Source organism: Augochlora pura, chromosome 1 (genome assembly GCF_028453695.1).
Source record: "Augochlora pura isolate Apur16 chromosome 1, APUR_v2.2.1, whole genome shotgun sequence".
Lineage (NCBI taxonomy): Eukaryota > Metazoa > Arthropoda > Insecta > Hymenoptera > Halictidae > Augochlora > Augochlora pura.
Window position 1 is genome coordinate 4900414 of NC_135772.1, and position 22162 is coordinate 4922575.

At 38.6% G+C, this 22162-nt stretch overlaps 1 protein-coding gene and 1 non-coding gene across 8 annotated transcripts in view; both read left to right on the forward strand.

Moving 5' to 3' along the window:
- Positions 1-22162, forward strand: part of Tomosyn (syntaxin-binding protein tomosyn) — a 70854-nt gene that overhangs the window by 11851 nt on the left and 36841 nt on the right. For all 7 annotated transcript variants that reach the window (XM_078183800.1, XM_078183762.1, XM_078183789.1 and 4 more), the window contains exons 2-4: positions 11118-11215; positions 17451-17633; positions 18001-18135. In XM_078183800.1, coding sequence (XP_078039926.1) covers positions 11118-11215; positions 17451-17633; positions 18001-18135 — 416 coding nt within the window. The remainder of the gene's footprint in view (positions 1-11117; positions 11216-17450; positions 17634-18000; positions 18136-22162) is intronic.
- Positions 20475-20598, forward strand: LOC144472697 (U5 spliceosomal RNA). Its single transcript, XR_013494450.1, has one exon. It is a non-coding gene; the product is annotated as a U5 spliceosomal RNA (small nuclear RNA).

Below are 22162 nucleotides of genomic sequence, written 5' to 3' on the forward strand. Positions count from 1 at the left end.
ACGGTTTACAGCTGCGTGTACAATGCAAGAGCCGCGGCAATTTCTTTACATTACGAGGCGTGCATTGACAGACATTATTCACTTATACCGCAACGTGACGAGGGGTCGCGCCGCGGACGAATGTCAAAGTGCCATGGTTCGCGGTTACGTCGAACAGTGTGCGGAAACACGCGGGGGAAACAACGATGGAAAAGGCGTTTTCGAAAGCGATAAAGAATAATAGCCGCGAGCTAGGGTTGCGAATTTTAAGGGGAAGAGTATTACAACAAGCCAATGAAATTTTGGGGGGAAAACGTAATATTCTCGGATGAGAGAGGATTCAATTATTTGCGTCGCCGGCCGGAATGAAGTTTCAACCGAGGACTAAATGGGGACGAGGGGGGGCATAATAGAGTTGGGAATCTTATTACTTCGGAAAGGACAACGATTCTAAGTGTATGGCCAGGGGAAACGGATTGTTGCGCGATACTCGTAGGCTGAAAATTTAGAGGACCGGTTTTTCATTGTATCGAGTTATTTCTGGGAAATGCACGCGGACACGGAATTACAACGCGGGGCCACGTGCTTTCTAGATTAAATGGTAATACAATAAGCAGACATGAAATGTCCGCGTTGTTTTCGAACGGCAACAGTCACCGCGAATTATTAAATATTTATTAAATAATAAATAGGATTAATATATAATAGGATTAGTATCTTCAAAGGTGGTCTAAAAGACTCTAGAAAATAGACATTTTATACACGAGATAGAAAGACCTGGGTAGATAGAAAGAACATAGGGTATATCTAATTAATTAATTCCGAAAGATAGTCCGAATTACAATTACATAATAATTCCTATTTTAATCAGTTTACGAAAGCATGAATTCTTGTGAAAGCTTTCTGTTTGGTTATGAATTGAGAGATATTTCGGAGCAAACTTCGTAATGTATTATTCAAGATCATGCCTCGGTTGAGTTTGTTCTTTGCCGAGATAATAAATAAATTGGATTAAATCCATTTCGGAATGTTTGACCGTAAAGCGACATTTTAGAGAGATTTCAATCATAGTTTAGTTGTACGCGAAATTACATTATTAACGATACAGAGGAATGAGTAGAGATGCGCTCGAATTATTTTGTTTATAATAAATTATTTTTCAAAATTAGGACAGTTTTGACGAAGTAATGGCCTGAATAAAAATTACATAAGTGGCACCGTTTTTGATCAGTTTAGGGGCGCCATAAAAGCTTTTTGCTTGACTATAAATTGAAAAATATTGCAGGGGGGAACTCAGTTATGCGCTATTCAAGACCATGCTTCAGTTTGGTTCGCTCTTGGGTAGTCTTTTAAATTCTCCGGCATAATTGCACGGCTCCCACTTCAGTTTCTCACTTAATGCATCCCTACACATGCTTCCTCTTTCGCTCATCCGCAATATTTCGTGTACCCTTTCTCTCTATCTCTCTCTCTCTCTCCCTCACCGACTCTACTTTTGAATTCCTCGTAGACCCATATGTGTTCCAGATTCTCATTCTCCCTTTTGCATAACCTGCATTTTACCTCCAGCTATCTATCTTTATGTATCTCGCGGTATCTTCTACACGTTCATTACCGCTTATCTCGGCATGCATCCATATTTTCTTACAAGGAGCATTCTCGCAACGACCATAAACGATTTTCCGGCTGGATCCCGACCCGTTTGTATCTTTTAATGAAAACCCGGCCGGTGGCCGCGTTCCCCTAATTTCGATCCGATTTCGTTCTCTTCGAATGCATCTTCTTGGCTTCGATGATTGTGCAGTACGATTTCTATTGTTAGGATCGACAGGATGATTTCCCAGGCATTGATTGCTCGCGATGATAGCGCAGAAATAGTAACGTCCGTTGCGATGTATTATTTAAAATTGAATAAATTATTTAAGCGTAGATGCATACGCAAAAATAAAATATAAGAATTTTCTAAGCGATGTTAATTTAGGATTAAAGGAAGCTTCGTATAAATTTTTAGTATTTAGGGTTGTTCTTCGTGTTTCGCAGGGTTCAAGGCAAATTTCACCATTTTTATTTCAAGCGAGAGAAGATTTTTAACGATAAAATACATTGTCGTGCAAGCTTCGTCCGAATATCAAGAGCATTTTCCGCGGGCGTTGGAAAAATGATTCGAAAAACATCTTCGCTTTTAATATTTTTTAGAAGGCGCGTATACCACTCTTTTACAAAAAGCCGGCTGAATTTTTTGTTCCGACATTTCAGCATAGCGTCCCAAGGGATGATACCACTCTCTGCGTTACAGTTGTGCCGCTATCTTTAAAGCGGCACGTGCATCTAGAAGGATTAAAATGTGACGGGGTTTTGTTAAATTTCCTTTTTAGAAAGAGCTCGGTTTCTTTCGCGTTATAGTAAACATTTTGTTCGATTATCGCGATAAAGGTTAATTGAATCTTGTTCAGAGACCTTTCTACATCTCCGCAAAGATATTTCCTTAAAATACACGCGCTGATCAATAAGAAAGATTGCATTAGGTTTAAAAGTGTCGCAGTCTGCGCAAGTAGGTCAATAAAGGACAGTTATGCATCGTTTTCGACGCGTTGGCTCTGCCGCTGGAATTGGTCAATTTTTAAGAAATCTCGGTTTTTTATAGCTTTCCAGAATCTCGGTAAAAAAAATTGCATTTCTCTTTTACGCGAACCGTGGGCAATTAAAAGTCTCGCGGAGAGCAATCTACAGATAAAGATTTTGTAAATTCGGGCTGCATGATAAATTGCATTAATTGCGAGAAACGGAAAGCTGAGAGAAATTTTCCTATTTTCTACAAATTCTTTTGTAAAATATAAATTCTGAGACACGAAGCAATGAAGCATTGTTTCACTATCTTAGCCTTCATTTTTACTTTGATTATACATTGCTACGAATCACCTAACTGCATCACAAAAATGGGATACTATATATTAAATTAAACAATATTATACATTACTATATTAAAAAGTATATATAATTGTCATCGTGTAGCACGGTAAAGTGAGATCACGTATGCCTCTTTATCCAAACATAATTCCCCCTTAACACACGAAAGCCGGACTCAACGTAGCGCCGCGTTGCATCACCGCATGCAATTAATGCATATCTCGCTAAAAGTACACGTAACGCGCGAAGATTAGAAGAAATTTCTTGGAACTCTGACATCGAGGTTTTAACCAGCGTCTCTCCTCTAGGTATCTCTTCCGAGGCAGCTTTAACCAACTCCTTGACACCAGAGCGCGACGCCTGTAGACAGTGCTTGTTGACACTGAAGCTGTTTTAACCAGCTCCTTGACACCTCACTCCCCCCCTCTCTCTCTCTTTCTCTCAGACAACTTTAATCAGTTCTTTTAACATCTCCGCGGTGGTCGTTTCGACCACTTCTTTCGTCTTCCGTCGGGACAGTTCCAAATTGTCCACTGATAATTAGCTATGCGGCGTGAACTTGGATTGGTACGCGGTGCACTTCTGCGAACTTTCGATTGGACGTTGGATTACCCTATTTGTTTTTCGAAAATTCAACGATTCAATATTTATAGCGAGCTGGCATACTGCAACTCCAAATCGTTAATTAATTGTCTATAAAACTGTATAGAAGTGACAAACGTACAATGTTAATGTCGCCCTTTACGTAACGATAAAAAAGCGGCACTATAATTTCGCGGAACAAGGAAATCTTTTTTTTTCGTGACAGCATAGATCATTGTCTGTACAATTGTGCGCACTAATTACGAACGATCGGTCGAAAGATAAATCGGAAATGCAAACAAATGAAGTGACGTATTATCGAGAACTAAATCTCAAGATTACCCTGCGCATTCTTATTTACTGCGGTTAATGCAGCGATTAGGCGAAGAAGAAGAACGGTGTAGGAATCGATAGAGCGCAGTTTTTGCAGCACTCGGTGCAATTGTTCCCAGCGACGCGTTAGAAGCGAAGCTATTTTTGCGCGGGACAGATAAGCAAATGGTTCCGATAATGTCTAAAATAATAAACTGAAATCAATAAGTTAAAATGATTAATGACCGGTCGTTGCATACGTCGTGAAGTTAGGGTTCTCTCGCGACCTACGCGGGAACGTTATCACGGGGGTAACCCGAGTTATCGCGAATCGGTCGGCCGCAGTTCGTGAAAATCCATCGAGGCGTTTTCTAATCGAATTTAATCAATCTCTAATATTCCGCGGTCCGTTTACTTTAGAATAATGCTCGATTTTGATTGAACCAAGCGACTCGGTTATTTTATTGTGCTTCGCCCGCATCGCCTCGATATAATATAAGTATGCGCCTATATGTGCAAGACCGTCCATGTACATATGTATGCAAGGTTGGACGTAAATCGTGGCACAAGTGGGATGAGAGAGAGATTCTATGCTTCAAAATAGGTCGACATGATAGAATAACTTTTTGTCGCGCGAGGCTTCATGTTCTAGAAAAATAAATTCTGAACTTCCAGAATAATTTTTCGCACGATGAAACGATGGATCCTCATCCCCTGCGTATATTTCTATTTATTTTCGAGAAGATGTTCCCTCTCTTGGATCTCTTTTTAAGCGTATCGTAATATCTGCTATCTCTGGGTCGAATTTCTTACCGATATAAAACCGTCCAGTATTTATTCCGTATAAATTAAGAATTTTAGAAAATTTATACGGGGATCGTAGATTATATATTCCCGGGGAAACGCGGGCTAATCGTTATTTATTATAGCAACGCGTTCGAACGGTGAAATTTATATTTCACATTATCGCCGGGACTAGGAACTTAACGAAGAATAATATGAAAGAGGAAACGCAGTTAGCGCGAGCTCATTAATGCGCGATATCTTTTCTGCATATTTCCCTTCCGCGCGCACTTTCCGGCGTTGACAGATTAGTGGTAATTGTTACGCGATGATCGTACTCTCGTACGAATTAACAATTTATTGGAAACACGGTTTGTAACAACGACGCTACTCGCGAACGATTCATTATTTCTAGAGGAGAACCATTTTCGTGCTGGCGCATCCTCTGAATAATACATTTCGGAAACGATTGCCAGAATAGAATATCCTATTTATTGATTAATAGGTGTCCTGAATAATTAATTCGCGCATTATTGAACTGTAGATACAGTATTTTTCGTCACTTGGCTTTTAAAACTATTTGTTATTAATATCAACAATTTTGCTGAACAAATTAAACATCAAAGGTAGATGTTATTCTCTGTAAAATATTTAATCAGAGTTTGGCAAACTATTCTGCCACGATTTCTCTAATTTAACTTTAATTTCAATCAATCTCTACTTATTGAAATTATTAGAAATTCGAATTGTGCTCATATAATTTTTATTTCCTATGAAAATTCCGGAACTGTATATAAATTTACACGGAGGTTTTACAAGTTACATCAATTTGTGTTAGGAACAATTTCTTCAATTCCTCGTCTATTTTTCGCGAAGCTGACCCAGTTCCCTTTGAACATTAACCTTTAATACTTTGAGCCTGCTTTCTTTTCATATTCAGAGTTCTCATGAATTGTGTCCAACGGTGTTCCATTATATTGAGATCAGGACATCTCGCTGGCCACTCGAAAACACTTATTTGCTATTGATCGACCCTCCCAGCCGTCCACACATTTTGCTGTACGGTACGCCTTGCACCGCCTTGCCGAGGCTGAACATTTTTACCAGGAAATTCACGCGTTGCGGATTTATTTATTTCATCACGAATTTTACGATTGTATCATCGAAAGAGAAATTCAATGAAAAATAATTGAATTCCCCAAATTTTCTGTAAATTCAAACGAGCGTCGTTCCTCCTGAAACTGAATTTATTTCCTATTTCGTAGGTTCCACTGGAAGTAGAATAATACAGAAATTCCATTAAGTATACTCAAAGTGTTCGTTTTAATGAGCTTTGTACCTTCTCATCTCCATCAAGTTCATAAAGTCTACAGTCTTCTCCTTCGCGGTCTTGATAGTCGCTCGCGGCTGGAGATTAGTCCCGCTAACCACGATTGCGTTCCAATTTGCAAACACAGGCCATTTGAATAATTTTATTAATTATTACCATTTGATGTTCGCGAATAAAATAAAGCGCTCGTGGGGTAGCCGCATTCTCGGTAATAATTCTGTAGGGTTTAATCGAGGAAACGCTGCCAAACGTTTCGCGACGAGACGATTTATTTGCGAAGAGATTTATTTTAACGTTAAATATCATTTTAGGAAACGTCTTGCCCACCGAGCCAATCAACTAGCGTTTACAGAAGACAATAGCTTGGAATAATTACAACGAATTCTTAATCCAAGCGAAGGAGAAAAATTAGCCATCCAAGAAGCAAGGACGAGGCAACGTTGTGCCAGCTTGGACGAAGAAAATTAAGAAAGCCTTTCTACTCTTACAAATTAAAAAAAAAAAAGGGTCTGCAAGAATTAGTGTTACGTGTACAAAAGCGTAATGAGGGTGTGCAGGGAGGGAGGAGAAAACAAAAAAGAAAATAGTTGAGCATAAAGGCGAGCTTCGGATTAATTTGACACCCTGGGAAAGCAGATACATGTTAAAATCGATTTTGATGCAGTACCAGTGCCTTCCCGCTGGTTGTGAAAACTGCCCTCGTTCCATTTCGGCGTAACAGAGAAGTAGGTTAAAATACAACGATACGAAACTTACGAACACCGCGTGCTTTATTGTATGCCCGATTTCATCTTCCCCCAAAGTCTCCGGTCAATTTCCGACGTTTCCGTGCACCGCGGTCTTATAGCTGTGTAGATACTGAACTTTAGCATCCATTCAGGCCGCGGCAATCGACACACACTGCAGTCGCTACTGTACAATAATGTACCGTCGGGTCAGATGGCGGAGCATAAGATCCAGATTTTTATCTCGCCAGATAAGCGGTTTCACGTGCACCACACAATATACGCCGCAACGCCACGGAAATCTCTACGCTGGCGAATTTTCCTGAAATCGTGGCCAAAACTATAGAAATGTCTTCGAGTGGTACGACAATAATGTTTTGAGATAAAAATAGAAGAGATAAAAATTGCATAAAATATGGCAGATTAAAAAAGACAGAGCCGAATGCATTAAAGAATTATCAGCTGAAAATTGAAACCGTAAAAATAGCATAGGACATCTGAAAGAGCAGACTTTTCCTTTTAAAATGAGCCTAGGCTGACCTCCGTGCGATTATTTTTGGCGAAATTACAGCAGATCAAAGATAGAGCGATTTTTGAGCCTGCCACACTATAGCCTTAACCCTTGTAACAACGCTAAAACAATATTGGTGGCAGAAAGCGAATTCCCAGACCGCTCTGCGTCGTCTTACCTACCTCTCTTTTGTGTACCGTGTAAATCCTAACTAATTGATGCCTTCATATTCACCGGCTAACATTCGAGCCAACGTCGGAGCTAACCGTCAACGTTTAATTAAGGAAGCACACTGCTCCGATCAAGTGTATTTACCGTAGTTCTGGAACCGCGCGTGTGCGATTTATTTATATATTTTTAGGGCGAGCGAAAGGGTTCAAAGCGAACTGATTTGGGTCAGAGCACCCCCCAAGACTCGAACAGCGCAGAGAGAAAATTCCCTATGCACTGTAACGCAATTTATTGCGCGATTACAATGAAATACATATTATTCTTGGACTGCGGATTTTATGTATTCGTTAGAAAAATTATTAGAAAAATGATTATTAAATTTTCGACGAAGGACACCCTTTATTCAGTCAGATTAATCGCAACTGATTCGTTTCGTTATCGCGAAATTCGACTGGAAAATAATTTCCGAAAGTACAAGGGTCGTAAATGCACCCAGTCATGTTGAAAGAGTTAATCGCGAGCTAGCTCGATTTTATCAGCGCGACCAATTTCCAGGGGATAATTTGAAACCGCTCCGACACCCGATCAAAGTTTTACGGTCGTCGAGAAAAAAGGAGGAGAAAAAGATAGATAGAGAGATGGAGAGATAGAAGTTGAGCGTTTAAAAAACCTGATCGCAGCGAAGGAAGCCGAAAGAATATAGGATAACGAACGTGGGTGGGGAGTGTGTTGAATTAAAGTCGAGTAGCCGAGAGGATCGCGGAACCGGCGGCGATATAATAGGTAAAGTACGGATGTCCGAACAGCTGGGAGCGCTTTGGTATTTGAAGTGGCGAGGGAATGCGATAGGACAACGAGAGAATATCGGGCCATAAGTTAAGGAATGAGATGAGAAGAGTGAAACGTTGGATGGGAACGGGATAAAAGGGGGTTGCGGAGGATCCTCCGAGTATGAAACACGGGGAACATGTGTGGAACTAGGGCGAGAAGATAGGCTGGCTAGAATAAAGGCGATAGGAAGGAAATAGGGAACGTGTAGCTTCGGTGAAGCAGATTGACGAAATGAGAAAGGCAAACCGAGAGGAATTAGAATTGTCTCGAGACGGGACGAGAGACGTGGAAAGAAATAAAACGTGGGTCCGTCTGCGCAATGCTGTCGATCAAGTGACTCGAATTTCTCTATTTTGCGACGAACTTTTACATTCTGCAGCGTTCTTCTCTTTTTTCTCATTTCATTACATATCGTACTAGAATATATAATATATTATTTTCGCTGCGTGCGAAGCTATTATCCTATTATTATAATATATTATAAAATTCTAATAGATCTCTAAACAGGGGGTTTCTATGGCTATCATATATTTCTAGTCACCTAATTCATTGCAATTAACTTTCCCGACGATTCCAAAGGCTCGAACGTAATTCGTCCTCGCAGATTCTTCTTCCTCTTAATACATTTCAAGTCAGCCGCTGGTCGTCGAGAAGTTAGCGGGAAGGATTTGAAAAAAACTGGGTCAGAAAGAGAGATATGACGCGTTTTTACGGGGCGCAAGCAAAATGGCAATCGTCTGGATAGAAATTGATGTCGTCCTCTCGATGTCACGAATGAAAGTTCGACGGGAGAGAGAGAGAAAGAGAGAGAGAGAGAGACGTCCGGATTTCAGAACTTGAAATATTTTCCCGCGAATATTGGCGGGAATGTTTTGCCCGCTCTAACAAACTATTCTGGATGGGATAAATGGAAATAATGTTCGAAGCAAACTTGTTAAATGACGTGTACGCAAGTTCCATTGAAACGAACAAGTGGTTCGCGAAATCGTTTTCGAGTTTCTGAAAATTTCAAATAGGGAAATTCAATGAGAAAACGGAAACAAAGTTTGGAGTTGGCTCAACGCAAATTATATGCAGAAATATAACAACTATATTTAACACGTAAAAATCATTTCCATGTGGCAGATATTTGTTAAGCATCGTTCACGTTATTCAATAACCCCGTGTAATAAGCAATTCCCATGGGTCAATTGATTCCATAGAGACATTAATATCGAAATAAGCGTGTACTGTTCTATAGTTGCACAGTTAACATAACGTTTTCTATGTCGGCGCATAATGAATAGACAACGAAAATTCTCGTGTATCGTATCACCACATAATTGCACGTCGATGACGAGATACATCGCGCAGAGGCACTGTATTTCATGCAAATAAATTACCGTCCATCGGGTATAATTAACACTAAAATTTCTGATCTGCATCGCTTTAGTATACGTATCGTGTACGCGATTATCGCTACGTCACGAGACGTACAATTAATACCAGCTGATTTTATGTGCGTGAAAGTCGTATAAACATTGTACGAATAAATTTAAAAACTCTACTTAATTAATATTTTACCGTACAGTACAATATTCGTTCTATTTTACAATATTCTCGCATCCGTTTCATTATCTAATCACTGAATTGTTTAATTACATTATCGACTGCCAGAGAACTTGAATGAAACTTTTCGACAACAAAATGTCTTGCAATAATAAACCTTCAGATAAAATAGTGTCCGTTCTGTTTGATCAACGTTTGCATCGATGGAATCGTATTAATTCTCCGCATTAATTAAAGATGTAATTAATGCTTCCGTCTATTTACCGAACATTTGCATCGATAAAATCGTACGAATTTTATGCATAAATTAAAGATCGAATTAATGCCACCTTCTATTTGATTAACGCGTCGACAATTCGTACAAATTTTATGAATAAATTAAAGATTGAATTAATGCTTCCTGGAATTTGATTAACATTTTCATTAATGCATTTTTATCCTATTTTTTATTATTATATTTTTATATAGGATATATGGATAATTATTCCTGCGTTTAAACAAAGCTATGTTAACTGAGATTGAGTTCACGAGATAAACTCGCGTCTCCACTTACCAGATAAGTGCAAACGACTCTAACCAGTTCTCTACCAATTTTGGATGTCGAAGGACGATTCTGCTAAATTGGGAAATTCGTAGCGCAACGTTAACTATCCAATACACATTATTAGAATGGTTCTAGACTGTTAACGGACAGGAACCGATACGCTTTCGGAGATGATCTAAGGACTAAGACAGCGTAAAAATTAATTTCAAAGTTGCTGGCTAATTCGCTTCCACGTAATTATATAGTAACCCGTTCTAACTGTACCTCACAATTATTTCTTTTACACGAGTGCAATGAAACACGAGAAGTGTATTCATATTTAATAGATAATTATTTCTTTTAATCTCGACGCATGGCAATTATTTAAGGAGAAATGATTTTCGTAAATTAATGAAGAAAGATTTAATTCTATAAAAATGTTCGCAGTTTAATAATAATATCTCACACATATTAAGACATATTGAAAGTATATTAGGCCGCGTATGTATTATTTTTAAAGTAAAGAAATTTCTGTTCGACTCGTGTTCGTTGCAATCGACGAAAATAATGAACAATTTAATACGTAATTAACCGCGGCCGGAGAAATGAAAGGGGTAAGAGTGCACGCGCGTCATTAACGTAAGAAATTAAGAGAGAGAGAGAGAGAGAGAGAGAGAGAGATGTTGCCGGATCAGAATCGTATACAGCGTATAGAAAAAGGCTAGAGAAGAATAGAATTAGCAGCATTGAAATTGTCATACAGACCCGGCTAAATATATCCGCATTGAATGCTGGCGGAGACAATGCTATCTTTCACTTCATATTGTTTGTTCTGCAGCCCTTCTCGAGTTGAATAGACTTTCAGCCCGACTAAAGCGGGAAAGATGAAATGAAACAAATGCCTTTATGTTTCAGACATTCAGACATGGCTTCCCGCATCAGCCGACGGCAGTGGCATTCGATCCAGTTCAAAGGCTCCTCGCTATTGGTACCAAATCAGGATCCCTTAGGATGTATCCTTTGTTGGACGTACAAAACGACCGTGTACAGCCTACGAAATTCGAAGAACAATGCTTTCTCTCGCGTTCGTTAAAACTTTTTCCGCGCGCCTTTAATTATCGTTTCCGTATTTCTTTTCTGCCGAATCAAAGAACTTTCGATAAAAAATTAGATAAAGCGATTAAATCTGCTACATGAATCAGCCGATAGCACGAGTGATCGATGACGTATGAATCATCTGATATACAAACCTAGTTACACATCGTATTGTTAATACGCAGCGGTGTCTATTCATATAATTGCAAATTAAAATTCTAGTTATCCTGTTAACTTCATTGTTACAGAGACCGACGGGAAAATAATTGAACAAGCGGTAATAAGCTTACTCCACGGTTCGCGTAATCGTTCTGTTAATATTTCGTGAATTAAATTGGACCAGGGCTGACCTGCAACGAGAAGAAAAGAATTAATTGTAATTCGATTGCTACACGTACACGAGGTGTAACATACGTGTGTATGTATATGTATATAGTATGTGTATGTAGTTTAATACAGGCCGCAAAATTCGGTCACCGCGACGTTTGATCCGTTTCGAAAATAGTTCGACGCGATAATTGATTAACCGAGGGGATTAAACCACGGATTGGTGAACAAGAAATCTAATTCAAGATGGAAGAACCGTGCCTCCATGTATATCTATTTCCCGGTATCTGTTACAAATATTGGAATCGGAGAAACGCCCCGGGTAAATTCGTGGAACGCGTCTATCGCGATGACTGAAGATCATTAAATTTGATTGAGGTTGCTACATGTGAAACTGCCGATCGCAAATCTGTGTCATTTCCGTCGTCTTCGGTTCGGCTTAATCGTTAGGTGTTCAAGGATGACAAGACACAATAGGTTTTCAATTCACGATGGAAAAAACGTTCAATGTTTAATGTTGCATTACACGGCGGTGAGTTTGCCCGATTTCTAAAATACATAAAAATAATTAATAAAACATCCGAAGTATAATAACGCAATAAACTCTGTAAAATTTCAGTAAAGATTTTTATTAATAGCCATATCCTTCTTCGGAAGGGTTTCACAGAAGTAATATCATTTTTCCATCGCGCTCGAAGTTGACACGAGGATATGTCACTCGGTTGCCGCTTTGATGTTTCGGGAGTTGTCCGACGGATCTGTACCCTGGTATTCTATCAATCTCGATGCTCCGCGTTTTCCATCCTCGTCGTATCGTACACGCGTGACGAAGTCAGACTCGCCAACAAAAGGGGTCGTTATCTGGCATAAAAAAAAAAACGATCCTCCGCTTCGAAACATCCGAATGACCTGTTCGGAAAAATTTTTACGAATCCTTTCGAGAGCCGACGTGTGCACGCCGATCTAACCGGTGGTATTAACGGGAGCTTTGTAATCCTGTAACAAAAAGAGGAAACGGAAAGATAAAACGACGAAACTTTGGTGACATTTCGGAGACGCGTCTCCTCGTTGCCTAGTATTTTACTAATTATTTCTTCGACTTCTTGTTCGCTTTGACGATAGAAATGATAATCGCTTTCTAGTATTCATTAAGGAAGACTTGGCAACTCTACTGTAGATTTTTAAAAAATATTTTAATTCGACGCGACGTTAAAACGATATTTATACCGTGTATAGAAGGATCAAAAGGAAACGCAGCAATTAGTGGGAAGTATGAAGTATGCGTACACGCATTAAGGGTGGGAACAGAATGGTTTATTTTTTACACTAAATGCTATAGCACAGTTCTGTCTCTTGTTCTGCGGTTAGATCCTCTAAAAACGTTTATAAGCAACGCCGGGCTGTTTGCCAGTTCCAACTTTCCCTGGCAAGCCTTTTCTAAACATTCTCGTGTACGCTGTCAGCTGGCGACACCTCTCTGTTGTACATTGCCAAAATTCTCTTCGAATTAGCGACAAAACGCTCGAACTGTTAGATCAAACACTTCTTCATGAGGATCCGTCGTTCGCGATCCGTATCTTCGCATATATCTTGTAAATTGCTGTTTCGCCGATCGGATTTCATGCAGTTTCAAACGCTCGACTTCCTATCTCTAAAAAGCGGCTGATCTACTGCCTCGCATTCAACGTGTTAAACAGCTTTCCTTTCATATTACCCGACCGGACGGAACCCTATCATAAATTCTTTGAGGGCTGAATAAGCGTCTTCCAACTTGCCCACATGCTCGCGCTTACGTACGGGCTAATGGTGATTGTTTTAAAAGCTAAACTGAATAATATAGAATATATCTAATGTGGTACTATAATATATAATATAATATATAATAATTTATAATATTCTATATTATATATAATATAATTCATAATATTCTGAAGTTCCTATTAGAAAATCTGCTATCTAATTTCGTGCCACTACGCTTTATCCGTATCGTAAAAAATCTCGTAACCCATTCTTTTATCCGTCAAATAATTCACTGTAAAATTACCCGACTAATGCTATTTATTATCCCGCGATCGCAACGGTTAACGAAGCAACGAAAGTTCCGACATAAGTTCGACGAACACTTTGTATCGGTTAAAAACTGGTTAACCCAGTTAACATGAAAATTTTCAATCGGGAATGAAACTGCGGGGAACACATTACAGTAATTAGTTTCTTAATGTCTCGTTTCTTGTTTTAATCGAGATACGTATCCATTAAACGGTGAGCACCGAAACAATTTCGCTCGACAGTTTTGTTATTCATCTCTAAATTTCCATCGCAGCAACACTCGACGACTAATTGCTTGTTAAGCGAAACAATGAATACTCTTCCCATTTTATCGTGCATTAATGCCTCGGGAATGTTGCACGGGGCGCACCCTTGCGCGACTTTTTCATCCGTACGGAATACCGCATTTATTATTCGCATACTTCTCCGGTTCGAGCATCGTTTTCGTATAAATGGAAAACAATCGTTTGCCGGTTAAAGAAACGATTTAAATGTTAACTTGATTCCGTTTTAACGAGCAATGCACGTTTCTAGCTGTTACAAGCTTCTGTAAAAAAAATTAGCTATTTTATAGGGAGCAAAATTGTACGATAAAATCATCCTTCAGGATTTAATAAAATTATTTTTCGTATATTCTTAGTTTATCGGTGGGAATATTATTAATTTTTCCGAGTGGGAACGGAGACTTACGAACCGTTTCATATATTTTTCAGTCGAATTCGCGGGAATGCCTGATAAACATTATCTACGGCGAAATTATTCAGCCGCGGTGGAAGCCAAATGAAAAGGCATCTCATAATTCCCGTATTCGAAACGATCCAATTCGACAGCTCTGCAAATGTGTGTCCGCGCTCCAAAGAAAATCCGCGCCGTCACAGACACGCGTGGGAACCGTGTCCGTGTAAGTGCACTTCAGGCTCCGATTCGTAGGCCACGCATCATCGATAAGATTCCTCGAGTGATCTGTACACGAACGGATCCGAGCGAACCCTTTCCCCCCCGGGGGGGAAACGATCCTGCGAGATCTAAGTAAAATTATCGAATCCGTACGGATTCATTACACTGCACAGTTGTTTCATGGTTCGCCAGCCACGTGTTCTCTCACGTGGTTGCCTCTATTGGTCTGTACTCTCTCTCTCTCTCTCTCCCGACTCCCGACTAAAGAGTTACCAGAGAGTGGATGCTCATCACAGCTCGATAAGCTTCCTGGTTGCCATCGAGATAGCCGAGGTTTCTACAAAGTAACTACTTTCAAACTAAAACGTCGCGCTTTATTGCTCAATAAAATCTCTAAACGGTCTGTGCAAGGGTATCGATCTCCTCTCTCTCTCTCTCTCTCTCTCTCTCTCTCTGTATCAAGTGTAACGAAAATCAATGATTGCACGAACAGGTGGAAATGAAAAAAAAAGGGAGAATCGAGGAAATTCGATGTCACCGGCGGATCTTCGCTTCTACGGCGGGAGAACGCTCGGTAAACGAACGAGAGCAAGTTATTAACATCTAAATCGCACGTTGTTGCAGCATTCATTAAATTTGCGTACGGGGAGAGAGAGCGAGAGAGAGAGAGAGAGCTACGTTGATTAACATTTACAAGCGATTGGCGTCGTTCGTTCCTATACTCCCAACATTTTTAATCAGCGAATATGTGGCTTTTGCAAGATGCATCGTCGTACATCAAAGCGAAAGTTTGTCAAACTTTCTTGGAAAAAATGAGAGGAGCAAATTGACAAAGGAATTGAATTCTTCTTTAACTCGCGAAGTCTACGGGGTCGAAGTTTTTAATGGTAACTTTCCAAAGTAGATGAAAGTTGCTGATCGTTCTACAAGGTGCCCAAAATTGTTTAATGATTCCAAAATGGTAGCTAAATTTCTAGCAATATTTTACTTGGCGAAAAATTCAATCTTTGGATTTATTTACGAATTATTGTAATAAAACAGGGACTAATTAACAACTCGTTAACCCTGGATTACATTTTCAAGACAAAATTGCTTCGGATGATCTGAGAAATCACTAATTCGAGGATTCATCCTCCGGGACACCCTGTATGCATCAGCCAGAAATTCACGAGCAAAGTTCTCCTCGTATGCATGATAACTAGATCGCAGATGTATATGCAAATGCTGATTTTTATGGGGAGAAGATAAGAGAGCTGGATAGAAAATTATCTACGTCATTTGCATACATGCGTCGCTATATTTTATTATCGTTATCGGTGTATATTCAATACACATTTATTCCATAAACTTCGCAATTAAACGGTGAGCTTTTCAATGGAATTTATCGCGAGCAGCGAATCAAATGTTTGGGCATTGTTCTCCTTCGTTTTTATCGCAGCGCGCACGTCGCGCGTGTTTAATCCCTTTCGGCGACACATTTTTAGTAACATTTCGCCTTTCTTTAACAAATAGCAAGACACACGGAGTTTATTGCATTCCTGATGCTCGCATCGCGCGAGCTTCCGTGTAACTGGGAAGATTTACTATCTCCGCTATCATTTCGCCCCGCCTTGCAATAATATTTTCCCCTCTCTTTTCGTGTCGAAGAGCATACATATCGTCGACGATATTTCGTTCATTGTGTATACAGTCGTGCCCCGAGTTATCAGCGAAAGAAAATACGCGTTTCATCCGGGCGGGAGGAGGGTTTTAACGAAAAATATAGGAAAATATAAGGTGTAGAAACACGATCGAAATAAATAAGCGAGATTCCGCTCGCGCCATGCTTCGACACATTTCGCGTGCCTCCGATGTCCACGATCGAATGATGACGCACGTGGTAGTTTACATATACATGTAGGTGGCCAACAGACCGGCATTGGTTTTTTTTCGAGTATTATCTCGGTTTTCGGTTGACCTATCTGGTTTCCTCGATTCCACTTTCTGCTTGATATATACGTGCACACGTATGAAAGTTTCGCCGACGAAAAACCTCTCCGCGAAATCCGATTTATACATCGACGGGAATAAAGTTCCATTCAACTGCTCACAAAGGTCTAAGAAACGGACTAATCGAACCGCCCGGAACAAAACGCGATTTTCACGATACCTCGACTCTCGAGAACTTATGATTAAAACAGCTCCGAACATTTACGTTCTTCCGACGACGGGATTTTCTCAACCACGTTACGATTAAATCAGGATTATAGGAGACTTCCGCGCTGTTTGCGGAAACTTGTTTCTCCGTTTTTTAAAACTCTTGACGAGCTGTTCAACGCTTCTTTGATGTCCTGAAATATCGGTGGTTACTGTGGCCTGGCCGCTCCGCGTTGCGGCTTTCCGAAAATATTTTACGCCGCAGCCTAATTTATCTCCGCTCCTGTTGGAATTAATTATCCGCGGACGTCGGGATATAATTAAAAAATTAGCGGCTCCAACTTTCTTCGACGAAGCTCTCTCTCGTAATTTTCCGTCGCGATCATTTCGTGTTATGTCGAGGAAAGAATATTTTCTTTGTCATTTATGATGCATCAGTCTTTGTAATTTATATATTTAATTACGAATTTTTATAATATTTAAATTACTTCTCGGTGAACCTTTACTTCTCAAATTACTAATATTATTACTGAAACAAAATTATTGATTAAATCGCAACAACGAAACCCTCCTTTTACCACTGAAAAATTGATCTATTAATCATCGCTTTATAAATAATATATTCCTTTTACATCTGACCGATAAGATTTGTCAGTGAAAGCTGTGTATTGGTATCTTTGTAGTGAAATCATAAATTATTCTATTCGTCTGCTATTGTCCTTAATTATTAACCTGGTGAAACAGTTTGGGCAGACCTGGCGTAGATGCCCACGTGAAACACGAGGGATGTTCGGCTGTGATACAGTTACAGTTTCTGGTCAACGAAGGAGCCTTGGTTTCCGCGACTGCGGACGACACCTTGCATCTATGGAATTTCCGACAGAAGATTCCACAAGTCGTGCAGAGTCTAAAATTTCAGAGGGAAAGGTGAGCATATTCGTATTGTCTCTGTCCCTTTGTGCTCATCGTTTCGTAATACCGTAGCGTTCGTTCGCATTAATTAATTAAGTTTCCGGAATTATTATGCCCCTCTCGGGCAGTAAAATGTAATTTCAATGCATGGTATTTTATGCATTAAAATGTAAAGTATTGTTACAATATTTTATACATTATAAATTAGCACAGTTCAGTTAGTTTTTATACATGTATAGTGGGAAATAGAATTTTCATTCCTGTTTGAAAACTTTTATCAACGAAACTGATTTTGTATAGTATATTATTCTTCTCGCATTGATAAAAAATTGTGGGCTATTATAATTATTAAAGACTAACATTGTTACTCCTTTTCGTACAGAATAACCTGCATCCACCTGCCGCTACAAAGTAAATGGCTGTACGTCGGCACGGAGCGAGGAAACATCCACGTGCTCCACATCGAGACGTTCGTTCTGTCCGGATATGTAATTAATTGGAACAAAGCTATCGAAGTGTAAGTACGCAAATAATTTAATCTATCGAACACCGCATCAATACGTAGTATTAACGACGAATGTATAAAATTAAGTGTATACAATATTGCTTCAAAAATCTTGAGAAGTCTCCCCTTCGACACTGTCGAGAATTTCGGGAAATATTCGAACGTAGAAAAGATACTTTTCAGTGTTAACAAAGACAAATCGTTCAGAAAAAGCATAGAAAAGTAATAAAAGCAGATAAGGGAGAAATAATTGAATAATTTGTTTCCCTAAAAATAGCTGCGTTGTTCGTATACGTCGGATGCGCATTCATGCGCCGACAATTAATACCGACCGTACACACCGATCCTTTTTATTATATTCAATATCTCTCGATTCAATATTTAAGCTGGGGGCGCGCTGGCTAATTGGATCGATGGAATCAGAAACTAATAAAGTAACTGTCTATCAATTTTTGCCGAAGGCAAAAGAGGAATTGTTTTTTCACAATGTGAATAATACTTTTCTCTTTCGTGATGTACAGTATATTTAGCTGTATAGTTAGTAGATAAAAGAGTAATAATATGTATAATAAAGAAGTAATAATATTTTATGTGATTTGTTAAATTAGTGTCTAAATGTTGCTTTATAAAACATGGAGAAAAAAATAGCAATGGCCCTCCAGCGACCCCACGCTGTCCTTTGCATTAATAAAAATAGCCTCGTTGTTTAAGGGTTAATATATAAATATACACAGCTTATGCTTTTTCTGTACCGATTTCATGGAATCGTTAAAAATAGTACAGCTCTATTAATAATTCAATGTTAATTAATACTAACCCACACTGCTTCTTATCAAACTGACTCGATTACGATTGCCTACTAACTTCCGCAGTATTCTCTGTTTGCAAGTTGACGTATACAGTCAGTGTAAAAAGTGCTCGTACAACTTTTACAAATTAAAGTCATTCAGTCGAGTTTTTAATATGTTATTTCGTTGCAAAAGCTGTTCGAATACTTTCTGCCCTGACGTCATCTTTTCGAGACATTCTTGCGCGCTGTAAAAGCCCAAGAAACTGTTTGGCACGGAAAACAACGCTGACTAATTATGCTCGCAATACTAATGAAACTGTCAAAGTCCGACTCGGGGAATAGTGCACGAATTTTATGGAGATACTTGGAGTCCTACGAGAAGAATGCTGAGTGTACGAAAGTGCTATTTTACAAACCCTGCTGAACCGTGTAAAAACGTCGTAGAGAAATGGGACAAAAGACTGAGGAACATCATTTTACAGCATTACTATATACTAACACAACTACTCCACTCTTTGCCGAAACTTTAGCAAAAGAAAAGCGAGACAAAAATTATCAGGGATTATCCTCAGTTAAATCTAAATATCTAAAAATTCAACCAAGACGTAGCTTCAATTTTACATTTCCTATAATTTAAATATATTCAATCTATGATTCAATAAATATCGAATGTCTCAATAAACGTATTGAATGTTCCAATCTGGAAAACGCGAAGTTGCGAACAGCGAAACAGATTTCAATTTAATCCTTCTCGGTGCTGCGAGATTCAAGATCGACTTGTCGTTGAATGCGATTACCGAGGCTTATTGCCCGTCAAATTAATCTCGAGCAATTGCTTCTACCATAAAATAACCGGTTGCGTAATAAACTACAAAAGATACGCAAATTTAATGCGATACAGGTAATCCCGCATAATTCGCGATTATCGATTCGTCCGGCGGCTGCGAAGGTTTAAAATTGTTTACGGTACTAGAATTTCGATGGGAATACTATACAATTAAAAAAAGAATTGCCAGATTGACCTTTGTCGGATAAATCTACTAGATTTCGGTATCTGGTTTCTTCTGGGTACGTCGCAAAGCACCACTCGTGCTGGAGTAGGGAAGAATAAATCGACGTACGTGGAAAATGAAATGAACGTGTGCAAAGTTATTTAATATCAAGTTAATTTAATTCGTTCAATTCTCTATACTGAAAGAAAATATTTAAAAATTAATTCTTTTATATGTAACAATTTTTTCATACAAAATTACTATTGTACAATAAATTTTCCTGCAGATTCGCAGGATTATTTCTTCTTTGCTTGTTGCTTAAAATTTTCTACTTTTATTTAATCATTTACGCTTTGAGTTAGACAAATTAATTCCTCAATATTTTATAGCGCATAGCAATCGCTTTAAATTATTATATACTAAAATATATAAAAGTTTAATGTATACTTTATTTTTTAAGCCGGCCCTATAGCTGCATTAGTATCTAAAAGTTCCACCAGGCGGCGAACGTTCTCGCTAGCAGCAGTATACGTCGCTGGAGATATAATGGCAGAGCGTAGTACCTTTCGTTACTCTGGTCTCCCTTCAAGACACGTATAAATCTTTCGCCTTTTACTAAAGATTTCCGTGGAGGGGGACAATTGATGAGTCTTACGTACTAATTTTTTTGTAGTACCCGACGAAAGTTGGGTCATTATATTATTGAAAACAAAATTTTATATTAACTTTGGAGAAATTCCATTCTCTCTAAAACAGGTTCTATTCTTCAGGGAAAAAAATTATTGTTCCCTGACTCCGATTTTAGAAGCTAGAGAGCAATAAATTATATTATAAACTATATAATATAATTAGTGCAATAAATCTATATAATTTTGTATTGTAAGAAATAGATAAGAAATATCTCTAGGAAAAGAATTAAATTTTTGCCTTCGGAAAAAGATTCGACAGAAGGAAAAATCTTGTTTATATAAAATCAATTTTTTAACCAAAAGAATCATTGATTTTCGGAATTGTTCATCCAGTGAATTGTTATATTTTCACGAATATGATACCTTGACACTCCGTTTATAAACGAAAACGTCTGCTGTACCCAAAGAGCAGCAGCCAGCCAGCTAGCACATATCTGTCTCTTACAGAGATGAACATTTTTTTCGGAACCTTTGATGTTGGAGTACAAAATAAGGGACCTTGAAGGTACTGGATATAGGCACGTTGTCGGGTTCTTTACAGGCGTTTTACCTTTATCACTTTCTGTCGGCCATTAGATAAAAGAGGAGAGAAGGAACTGCATGCGACGTACCCGAAACGTTGAAAGGGATGAAAACTCCGGGCGACATTCGGCGTATAAGATTACGAAATATAGTCCAATTTCTCCGTTGAACTTATCGTAAAATAATTTTTGCACCATCAGAAAATTATATTAATTTAATATAGACTAATATAAATTTTTATTATATTCTCAGTAAATAAAATTGGAAATTTAAAATATTTCTTTCGGTAATTCCAGTATTCGAGTATTGAATATTATTTTATTAAAAAGACTATTGTAAATCATGCGAATAGGTACTGTTTTTAGTAAAGATATTTTTCTAAATAATTATAAAAAGATAAAGCCATTGAAATTTCCACCGCAAACCGTACGAGACCCTCAAATCGATTTCTGTAACTTTCTCATACATGATCCATGTACGAAAACCTGTTTATGTCACGCGGCAGACATCTCGCGACTTACGATGCTAAATTCGGCGTACCTTCGACGTTTACGAGGCATTTTAGGGCTCGAAGTTGAATGGAGCACTCCGCGGAAAACATCGAAACAGATCAAGTCAAGTGGTCCTACTTCAAGATGGTGGAAAGAGTGGTGGTTGAAACGTTCGATTTCACGAGTTCTCGATGTGCACGCCGTTTTTACTTCAAAGGCTATTGTGCACCGTCGTTGCTCGTTGCATTTGTCTTTCTTGGCTCTCTTGCGATTACTTTTGCCTCGTTCAATTAAAAAAAGGAAATTATTCTGTTTGTTAAATATTCTGTTTGAAACTTTAATCGAATTACAATGCAAGAGCGTGTAATAAGAATGTAAGAACGCTTCAGGCAAAACTGGGAATTTTTATGAAAAATAAAAACGTTTTGCACCATTTGGTTTCTTAAAATTATTCTACGTTGAAATAAAAGCACCCGGTAAAATCATTTATTGTTAAAAAATTGAGTATCGATATTTTTCTTCATTTTAATATCATAAAGATAATGATTGCAATTT